Raw genomic sequence first — 12,023 nt, forward strand, 5'->3', positions numbered from 1 at the left:
TGAAATTCCCCCCTTAGCAAAAGGTGTATGTGAGATTTAGACAAGGAAAAATAACGAATCATGCAAATTAAATTCCAGTGAATAAAATAGAATGTTTTATCTTTATACAATGCTCTATATAAAACACTAAAAAACATTTTTCTGAAGATGTAATAGGAACCTCAATTTCCCTCTGTCACTCAGCATTCTTTCACTTTCTTCCGAGGTTTCTAGACTTCTTTAGAAATAGATACCCAAAGGGACAATTATGTTTATTTATCTATTTTAATGTAGCCTCTTTTATAAGTAATATTTTGACTGTGTCACCTAGGACTCAAATCAGTTTCATGGTATTAAGTACCTGTGAGATTGAGAAATGTGTAAAGCCATTTCATTTTGTTGTAGTGGATACAGCGAAGTCCCCAGGGGTTGATCCTAAGCAGTTAGCAGCAGAGCTCCAGAAGGTTTCGCTACAGCAGTCACCACTGGTCCTGTCATCTGTCGTTGAAAAAGGGTCTCACGTTCATTCCGGTCCTACATCAGCAGGATCCAGTTCTGTTCCCAGCCCCGGGCAACCAGGGTCACCCTTGGTGAGCAAAAAGAAACACAGCAGCAGCAAGGTGAGAAAGGTTTGATGTGACCTCTGAGTTATTTGTTTTCGAGCTTCTTGTTTAGACTAGGAGATGGGAAATACAATACCATTTTCTAAAGTATCCTTGAGATTTCTCATGTCCTAATGATCTGTTAAAGCCACACACACAAAACACACACACACACACACACACACACACACACACACACACACACATTTTTCCATTTCTGAGTATATAACTTATTCAAGATGACGTATTTCTAATTATTTTAGTAGTTATTATGAGGACCTTGAAAAATGTGTCTGATGTTTCCTATTCCTGGTGTTTATTTTTCTTCAATTTTGTTGCATAAATTTGAGGCTTTTTGTTGTATTAAATATTAGCTTTTCATCTTTTTGGAAACAAGATATATATTACGTTAGATTTTGTATCTTATCGCTTCTCAGTCTTTTGGCTAAGATCACGTGTAGATTTTGTATCTTAAAGGTAAAAAAGACACAGAAATAAAGAGAATTAAGGATAATAAACAGGAAAAACCAGTATTGGTATTTTGAATTTTTAACCCTAATTCCATACTAATAAATGTTCTCTTGATGCAAATCTTTATTTGAAATGAATGCTTCGAATACTATTATTTCAAAGTTACTGGAGCAGTAAAAGAAAACATAGAAATAATTATTTCACTTCATAAAAGCAGATGAAAATGTAGACAGTTTGCAATTGTTTCCTTATAGATTTTATTGTTAATAGAGAAACTTTCTACATAATAAATACATTAAGAAAACATTATTTTGTTTAAATATGTGAAAAGACTTTTCTTTATGTGGTGAGATATATGGGAGAGACAGGCTATTCTCGGATAAATTGACTGGACCTCAGAACACAGTTTGTTTTACTAAGTATAAAAAAAAACACAGCAGCTCACCAAAAATCTCTTTTATTCAGAAGCCAGCAACAAAGGTGGGATGATTTTAATCACTGCATCATAAAATGACTTATTCAAAACTAAATATAGCAAGGCTTCATGAAGAACAATTCAAGGATACTTAGATTCAATTTCCAAATAAATTGTAACACAACTATATTTTATAACATACAATTATGTATTAATTTTGAAGAATTACGTCATGGAGACTCCCTGTTTCCTGAGTTTCAAACTGATATTTCTTTTCTCAATATTTCCACGGAGAAGATAATTTATTTCTCGATATCACCACATAATAGACCTCAACACGTGACAAAATCTGCTAGCAAAGTTTCCAAAGCAAGCATATTATAGTTCTACAAGTCTGTCATCCTGATATTTTTTATTTCACCAGTTGATATCACTATCTTCTCAAAAAATTAAGAAAAATCTAACAGCACTGTTGCCTCTTTTTACTCTTTATTCACATTGTCTAATCAGTCACTGAATTCTAATCCTCTGAATTCTAATTTTCTGATAAGTCTCTAGCAATTTTCTGTCTTCTCTGAACTTACCAATTCCCTTTAGCAAACCATTATATATTTTTTTTTTACCAACATGATTGCACTTACTACTGCTAATTCCAGTCTCTCTTCCTTCTTCTTAAACTACCCTCAAACTATCTGATCTGTGACACAGTGATCTGATTGGATCACTGTCATATTTAAAAGGTATCCCTGCTACCTGTAACATTGGCCCCATCTCTGCCTAGGACCCATCTTGCTCATTCTATAAGGGCCTTGTCAGTGGTTTTCCTTGGGAGACTTTAATAGTAAGCATGATGTTGTCATAGCTTTACAATAGCCTTGATAATAAGTACTCTATTTATTAGGGTTTCCAACTCATTCTTGCTTTCCACAGACATTTTTGGATACCACCTCAGTGTTAGGGGTCGTACTTGGTACACAAGATACACGATACAAAGATGGAGAAAATCCCTTCCCTTCATACTATGTAAACCAATGGTTCTTGAAGTATGCTCCCAGTCCACCAGCATCAGCATCATCTAGGAACTTACTAAAAATGCGAGTACTTGATCACACCCTGAGCCTTCTGAATCAGAAACTCCAGGGGTGGCACCAAGCAACTTGGCTTTTACTAAGTTCTCCAAGTGTGTGTAAATCGCCTTGAAGTTTCAGAAGTGCTGATCTAATTACAGATGAAGAATGATATGTGAACAAATTCAATGAAGGTTTAACGTTGGAAGTCATGAAGAAGTATAGAGAAGGAACTTAGGAAAATGGGGTTAGGAAAGCTGGTGTTTAGCTAATGAACCAATTTGGCAAAGAGGAAAAAAAGGGCCAACATTCCAAGTAATGAGTATAACATGAAAAAATTCTCATAAACAGAAAATTGCATGCCTAAAACATAGGTGTACAAAAGATATACAGATAAGGAAATAAAGGAATAAACAGATAGTTGTAAGTTGGAGGACATGTTATGCCATGTCTTGCTTTACACCACTGTATACAGGAAATGAAGAGCCGGTGACAAGTTTTAAGCAAAACTGAAATAAGAATAATAGGAAGGCTTCTTCTAGGAAGTCTTTCCATATTCTCATATTTCCCTAAAGTCAGAAGTTATCCTTTTTCCTTCTTCACTCCCTCCAAAGTTCACGTTTTTTATGCATCTCTTAAGACAATTTGTATCTTAATTGTAGTTACTTGTTTGCTTATTTTATCCCCCCAATTGGGCTGCAAGTTCCTAAGAACCGATAACCATTTTTCATTTTCTCTATAGCCCTCTAAGCACATAGTAGAGAGGCTTGCACAGAATAGTAACAAAATAAATAAATACTGTGAATTAAAACATCAGTAATAATATGAGGGTACAAAATGTGATTTTTTTTGTAGTAAGTTAACTTTGGAGGCAATGATTAGAAGGTGAAAACAGGTATTGGAGGACAAACATCAAGGAAATTACATTGACAGATTTTGTGATAAGTGTAATTATTGTCTATGCCAAGAAAGTGGCCTATGTAGTTTTTACAGTATTTTTGCTAAAATAAAAAGTTATAGAGTTATACTGTCCGTAATGGTAGCTGTTAGCCACATGTGACAATTGAGCACTTGAAATGTGGCTGGTCCTCATTGAGATATGTGGTATGTGTGAATTACATGCCAAATTTTGATGACATAGTATGAAAAAAACTATGTTTAGTATTTCATTAAAATTTTATATTGATCTCATGGTGAAATGATATTTTTAATAAATGGGGTTAAATAAAATATATTATTACAAATTAATTTTACCAGCTTATTTATACATTTTTAATGTGACTACTAGACTATTGGAAATCTGTCTGTCTCACATTGTGTTCTATGGACAATGATGGTATAGAGATTACTTAACTCTTATTAGTAGTAACGGCAGTAATCAAATCTGATTATTTTTGTGATATGTATGTATATTATATGTACATTCTTAATTGAAATGTATAGTTACTATATATAACACTTGAAGAAAGGAACGATTACCTATTAATCTTTCTTGGGTGTTTATCTTCAACATTTAGCTGGTACAGAGTTTCTCAAAACATTTTTGCTAATGATTAAATAAATTCAATGATATTTTTTGACCCATCAACATGTAGTACGTATAAAAGACAAAACTTTAATTCTCTAAATTCTACAATGTTAAAAAAATTTATGTTGAGAGATTATAGAAACATTGAGTGATGGTCTGAAGCTTACATATCCCTAAGTCAGGTGATATACCATGTCCAAATACTATATATTCTTTAGGTAATTTAGATAACTATAGTTTTAACTTTATTGTGTTTTCATTAGGTATGAGACTAAATATTAATGTAATGCAATGTATTTTAAAAATTACATTTAGCATAATAATACATTTAGATATTTAGAACACCATCTATTAAGCATTTTAAATGATTATTCATAAGTAGTTATTAATCTATTAATCATATACCAATTTAAATGATTGCTTCTGAATAAGTGTAGGTAAAATATGAATCTAAATTAGTAAATACATTTAAAAATTATGTCAAGTATATAAGATTATTCTGAATTATTATTTTGCTTAAATAATTTAATATAAATTTTTGTCTTCAAAATATTTATTTTACTGCCTCAAGCTGTTTTGTCTTTGAAATTCTAACAGGACATTTTTTATTTTACCTTTCAAGTTTGAACAATTTCTTCCAAGTTATGATATAAAGTGCTTATTAATTTTAAATGTTCTTTTGAAATAAGTTTTTGGTTACCCAAACTTTGCTGGTGATAGCACCCTTAATGTTCCTTTTTTTGTTTGTTTTTCATGGTTCCTGTGTGCCCAAAAATATCTAGTTTCATTTATTAAGTAATTAGGTCCAATCAGTATTTATGCCCTAACTTCTTAGTAATTATTAAAAAATATAATACATCTAAAATGAAATAAAAATAATGTATCTGTTTCACTGTTAATAACTAAAATTACATATCAGTGGGATATGTGCACCTGCTAGGCCTTAGAATACTTTGAATATTAAAAGTATTCAAACTGTGGAATCAGATTGGACACTAACACTCTCATTTCCTGTTCCACACCAATCTCACTAATTTTTCTTGCAGTACATTTTTTATCACCACAATCATCAAAAACCCACCTCACAAAGATATGACATCGCTGAAAAAAAAGGGTCGGCTCTAATGTAATTGCCTGTACTTTGCCTGGTGTCCAACAGATAATGCTGTTTTTCCTTTCATAGTTTAAAATATCCCTTTATGTCTCTTTGAGTTCCCTATCACACCCTGAGACAAATAAAAATGGTCCATAAGTTTATTCTCTGCATTAAATCTAATTATGTTTGTGTCATCATATGTCAAATAAGCAACAACTGTTAAAAAAATCAAAACAACATAAATTACAAATAATCATTCTTTACTTTTTTTGTCTTATTTTTTACTTTTTAACCTCAGTTATTCCCTAACTTTCCTCATTGAAATAAGAGGGTATCTGTAGATTTAGAAAAATCCCCATCTTTAATTGAGATATAAATAGATTCAGGAACTTGTGTAGTCCTTTTTCTAGACTCAGTTTGCTTTCCTTGAAATTTAAGTATTAAAATTATTCAGTAAATCTAATTTTTCAATAACTAACAGTTTATCCTTTGCAGCCAGAGAATAGCTTCACTGTTAATACATGGCCATTCTTATAAATGAGCTGAACGAATAAAGGATATATGGCTTAGAAAATTTAACTCCCACCACATAACTTTGCCAATGATTGCATTGTTTTTTGTCTTAGTTATTTGACAGAATAAGACCTGGAATATAGCTGTCTTCTTTTAATCACTCTCATTTCTAGGATAAAAATCTAAAGGAAAAGGTAGCAGAACAAGTATATCCACCTAAGTATCATGGATCTTTCCTTTTCTGGTTAATTATTAAAACAAGATCAATATATGTACATTTGTAGTGCGGCAAGCTGACCTCCATTTGAGTAAATATCTCCCTATATTGATTCCACATTGTCTGTTATAGATCTGGGGTCAGGGACATCATCTCTCCTTTTGGACAAATATTCCATCGAAATGTAATAAGGTAGCAATCAGTCATTTCTTTAGCAGTATGAATCAGTCTACCAAATCACATTCCTAAATGTTTTTAAGGCTGTACTACCATAAGGGAATTATTAAGGCAATAAGAACTTATTTAGAATAGGATGGAATTTTAATTAAGAGTGAAATATTAGGAAGTGATTGCCTGAATAATTCACTCTAGAAGAGAGCAGGGAGGGGCTGAGCACCCAAAAAAAAGTACGTATGTACAAAGATGGACTTTCATAACTTCCGATAACTTCTGCTCCCAGGCAATAGTTGTATAAAAATAATTATATTTTTCATTCCACTATAGGTCTTTAAATCCTGTAAATACTTAAATTTGAGTACTTTAAATCAAAAGTGTTTATTTTCTTCAGTAATTGAAAATACATTACTGCAGGTAGGAAATAATAGCTTCAAAACAGGCTTAACAAAATGAAAGGTAGATTTATGTATCTGTAAAATTAAATATGTATTGAAAGGTACAAGCAGACAGAATAATCTGAAGCAGCCAAATGGATGAAATATATTTTCCAGGCAGTGTGCTCTGACCAATTAGAAATTAATTTCAGAAGGAAGTTGAAATGGTAAATTCAATGAAGGGTTTATCCATTAATATAATGTATGTTTTCAATATTACAGCCTACTGATGCAACAAAGGTGGTCTCTCATCCAATTACAGGGGAAATTCAGGTATGAAAGATTTTTTGTGGGTTTTTTTATATCATCATTATTCCATTTTGGAGTTTTTGTTTGTTTGTTTGTTTTCCTCCCTTGATTTACTGAACTAGTAAACACTGTTAAAACCTTTCCTGTTTTATAACATACACAGACCTGTCAAGGAATATTTCAATTTCATAAAATAGTACTTTAATACAAACCTATGTTTTGTGAAACATAATTATATTCATGGAATTCTATACTTTGAAATCTGAGTGATAGCTTATTAGTATCAATATGTTTTATGCCTCAGTTACTTTATATTTGTTAAATGTGTTTCAAACATGACAGATTCTCCTGGAAATCTGAAGGTTCCTCTTGAACAGTTTTATGAATCTAATGCTATCCTCATTTCTTCTTGTGGTAAACAACTGTTAAACAATTGCTGAACAATTCTTATAGAGCTGTGTTTTTCATACTGGAGGTCACAACTAGTTTGTAATTTATAAAATCAGTTTAGGAAATTTTGTAGTACAATCTTTTTTTTTTTTTAAGATTTTTATTGGGGAAGGGGAACAGGACTTTATTGGGGAACAGTGTGTACTTCCAGGATTTTTTTCCAAGTCAAGTAACTCCTTTCAATCTTAGTTGTGAAGGGTGCCGTTCAGCTTCAAGTTGTTCTTTCAGTCTTAGTTGTGGAGGGCGCAGCTCAGCTCCAGGTCCAGTTGCTGTTGCTCGTTGCAGGGGGCGCAGCCCACCATCCCTTGCGGGAGTCGAACCAGCAACCTTGTGGTTAAGAGGACTTGCTCCAACCACCTGAGCAATCCGGGAGCTCAGCAGCAGCTCAGCTCAAGGTGCCGTGTTCAATCTTAGTTGCAGGGGGCAGAGCCCACCATCCCTTGTGGGACTCGAGGAATTGAACTGGCAACCTTGTGGTTGAGAGCCCACTGGCCCATGTGGGAATCAAACCGGCATCCTTCGGAGTTAGGAGCATGGAGCTCTAACTGCCTGAGCCACAGGGCCAGCGGGCCAGCCCTTGTAGTACACTCTTGTTTAGCCCTATGTACCAGTGTTTCTGTGTTTGTGTGTTATATTGTAACATGTATTTGTTACTGTGGGTTATAGTAAAAAAAAAAAAATTAGAAAAACGGTGCTTTTGATGCTATCAAAAAGTAATTTGGGGTAGGTAACAAATGTTGCATAGAAAGAATTAACACAATATAAATAATAATTATTTCAAGATAGTAAGTTTCAGACAAGAGAAAGAGAACAGTGAGTCTTAGCTGCATCTCTCTCTAATGCATTCTAGAGAAAATTTTCGTGAAAGACTTCACAAAGAATAACAGAGATTTGAACTAATTTGAGGATAAGCATACAGAAAGGGGTATGTGTTCCTGGAAAAAGAAACGGTACAAAGAAATGTTCTGCTGCCAGAGAGTAATGAAATGAAGAGATCAGCTTTGTTGCAGTGAAATACTCCTGTAGAGATAAGTTTAAACTAAATTTAAAAGAACATTGAATATAAGCCAAGGAGGAGTTAGCCACTACATAATAGGGTGATCAGTAAATATTTTGGAGTAAGGAAGAGACTAATTGAAAGAAATATGTAACAAAACGTCATACAGCAGTGGCCTACAGGAAATATTATAATGGAGAGGACACACAGAGAAACCTATTACATGATTATTTAGGTGCACACTAATTAAACCCAAAATGGAGTGTGAGAGTGAAAAATAAAGAAAAAGTGCAGAAGGTAGGCTCCTTACTAAGAAGGACCCAGAAGGATGGAGCCTGATCACCTAGGTACTCTTGCTGACTCACTGCTATCTCCCACTTCTAGAAACCAGACCCTGTTCTTTTTTCATTTCACAAGCAGCAAAGAAAATGCTAGCTTTTCTGATTCATAATTTATCTCTCTCACTCTCATGTTTTGTTTACATTTCTTGCCCATGGACCAATATTTTCTGTGTTTCTTTTTGGCTTGTTGTTCTTATTTGTTCTTATTTTCTTTTCTCTTGAGTAGTAATATTTAATTGTGTAGCAGAAATTTACACTAACAATATTCCTTCTTAACTCTTGGGGTGTCTTATCTTTTGGCGGGGGTATTTTCTTATGACAGCGATTTCCTTTTTTTTTTTTCTTTTAACAAATCCTTATTCCAAATAAATCCTTATGTAGACACCCAAACAATGAAGCTGCCAACACTGGAGTAGCTCTGGTTGAGAATTACTGGGGCTATCTCATTCTTCCTTGGAAGTCACCTCTGAGCCACTCTACGTGTTCTCCAAGGTCCTACAGAGTAAATTTTGAAAAGCACTACCTTAGGGAAGCCTGCAAGTTTTCATCTCAATAAGAAATGATTTTGGTGCCTTGTCAATTAAAAGTGGACTTCAAGGCTGGCAGAGGAAGGAGAAAATGGGGGAGGATTTATCCTTTAAAATTTTTAAGCTATTCTAAATCTCAGTGAAATTAATTTCAGAAAAATTGTGTATTTCAATATCCCATTATAGCACACAGTTTCTGCAGTTCTAAACTTCCCATTTCGTCTCTTCACGGCATTTTGTTTTATGTTTTATGGTGATCAGACTGGGCTTTTCTATATTGAGAAAGGCCTTGAAGATTTCTTTTCTGCCACAAAACACAACCAGATCAAAATTATGCTAAAATTAAGAATTATTTTAATTATGAAATTTTAAATAAAGTTTGACTCATCTAAATTAGTCCATTTTCAACATAACCATGCCATAATCTGTTTTGTATGATTATAAAAATATGTTAGTATTTTTATTTATGGATTTCCCCTTTGAAATACAGATTCCTTCCTTCTTGTTATTTGATAAACAAAATGAGCATCAAATAGAAGTCTTATTCTAATGCAAAACACTCAGTTTTGAAGGAGAAAAATTAATTAAATTATTTTGAATTATGCAGCCTCCTCAAATATGTATTAGAAATACGAAACTTTTACTATTCAGTGACAATTTTGCAGCAGCCATTAAGCATCATGAAGCAATGCCCCTTCTTTCCTCTTCAGCTTCTAAAATTAGAAAACAAGGTTTCATTATGTTAATCTTTCACTGTGTTAGAAAAAAAGCAGGCAGAACAGAAAGAAAAGCTATAGGCTTAACATCAGATAATGTCATATAGGAAGAGATAAATTTTACACATTCTTAAATATTCTTGCATTTTATTACTGATAGATTTATCTTTAAATAATGATTTCACCCACTGCTAATTATTTGGTGAAATGCAAAAGACATTTTAAAATAAATTTATCAACTAGTTAATTTATTTTTAAAATCCTGATCATTGTATTCATGAATGTTAAACAACATTTACAATTTTCCTAAGAGTAAATATTTAGTTTAAAAATGCAACTGGCATTCACTGTATGATTTTCCTTCTAAATGAAATTTAGACAGGCCAGGACTTTCACCGAGGGAAGAATGAATAGCATTTTTAGTAGTAATTAACATGTGCCTAGGACCTCCCAATTAAATTAGACATTAACTGGTCTGTGCAGTATCAAATAGAATGGAAATGAGGTTTGCTGCTTCTTATGAGAACTAAAGCTACACACACACACACACACACACACACACACACACACGCACTCACGCACTCACACACACATACATACATACTGGTAAAATATTGAATGGTAATGTATTGTATGTGTTTTTAAAAGAAACAGAAAATAATATTTACCAAATCTGTTGCTCTCCCCTTTAAGCTTCAAATCAACTACGATCTTGGAAATCTCATAATACATATTCTCCAAGCAAGAAACCTAGTCCCTCGAGACAACAATGGTTATTCTGACCCCTTTGTTAAAGTGTATCTTCTTCCTGGGCGGGGGTAAGTAAAGAAACAATGTCTTCTAAGTGCTGCATCTCCTGATTTATTAATAAAAATAGTGATAGTGTCTTCTAGTCTCTCATTTCAGAGCTTAACATACTTTCTCTAGTTTTACCCACGTTTCATATTTATTTATTTCTAGCTATTAGACAAGGTGGAATTAAAATTTGTAATTAAGCCTTAAAAGGTTGTAAGAGAGCCATTGATTATAATAAAACTTGTCTATATGAGAGCACATCAGTATTTCAATTCTGAAAACCACTCTTGCCATGACCAGTCAGATTGACTGTGAAATCATTTAAGAAATTATTTTGGGGGGAGTTAAAGAATTAGCTTCCATTCCCAAATTTATTTGCAAAACCAATGTTTAAAGGCTCATAAGTTTTTATTTTACTTTTTATAGGGCATGTGTATTATCCAATATATTAAATGTTCATTAAGTGACTTGTTGATTTATCCTTCTTTATAAGCATATTTCAAATCAATGCTTAAAAACTATAAAATTTTTTTAAAAAGTAATATTTAAAATGCCGACTTTGATAAGTAAATGAAAATTATCTCTGAATCTCTCATGTGATACATAAACTTCATATAAAGCAAGTGCTCTTTGGAGATATTTAATTTTCACATAATAGATGCAAATTGCTATGTTCTAATACATACATCAGTACTCAAGATAGTTTTAACAGTGCTTTGAACCCAACAGATCATTATTCCTTATCTGAACAATATGTATTAGCCAAATTAGCATAATGTAACCATAAATAATTGGAGGTATAATTTTAAATTTTCGGACTGGTAACTTGAAGACCCTGGTTTTTTGTTCATTTTTCATTTAATTTGAGGAGTCACATTTAAATAGTACTTTTTACTTGGAAATTTCCAATTGTACATAAGTAGAAAGAATGGTGTTATGACCCACAATGTACCTATTACTCAGCTAATAATTATCACTTCCTAGCCAATCATGTTTTATTTTACCTTCATATGCTCCCTCCATACAGATTATTTTAAAGTAGGTCTCAACTATTGTAACATTTTTCTGCAAATATTTTAGTGTATATTGCTCATTTCAAAAATAATTATACCACATAAACATAATAATTTTTAAATTCTTAAATAATGCTTTAATCCCCAGTTGCCTCATAATATTTTCCTACTTCATCTGATGACCTAATTGATATTTATAGAACATTCTACCCATCAATAGCAGAATACATATTCTTTTTAAGTGCACATGGAACATTCACCACGATAAACTATGCTCTGGGCCATAAAACAAACCTCAAAAAATTTCAAAGCATTGAAATTATACAAAATCGTGTTTTATGCCTGTAGTTTGTTTGAACAGGATCCAAATTAGAGTTATACATTGCATCGGAATCTGCTATTTACCAATTATACCACCACGGGGAAATCACCAATT

General features: G+C 32.7%; 1 protein-coding gene across 7 annotated transcripts in view; it reads left to right on the forward strand.

Moving 5' to 3' along the window:
* The window catches only part of PCLO (piccolo presynaptic cytomatrix protein), a 378,475-nt gene that overhangs the window by 281,117 nt on the left and 85,335 nt on the right, over positions 1-12,023 (forward strand). For 6 of the 7 annotated variants that reach the window (XM_088797783.1, XM_088797785.1, XM_088797786.1 and 3 more), the window contains 3 exons: positions 385-599; positions 6,722-6,772; positions 10,473-10,597. In XM_088797783.1, coding sequence (XP_088653909.1) covers positions 385-599; positions 6,722-6,772; positions 10,473-10,597 — 391 coding nt within the window. Of the gene's footprint in view, positions 1-384; positions 600-6,721; positions 6,773-10,472; positions 10,598-12,023 lie in introns of those variants that run through there. The other variant, XM_088797789.1, reaches the window with a different exon arrangement.

This window comes from Rhinolophus sinicus, chromosome 4 (assembly GCF_057876585.1).
Source record: "Rhinolophus sinicus isolate RSI-liver-muscle chromosome 4, RSI-T2T, whole genome shotgun sequence".
Taxonomy (NCBI): Eukaryota; Metazoa; Chordata; class Mammalia; order Chiroptera; family Rhinolophidae; genus Rhinolophus; species Rhinolophus sinicus.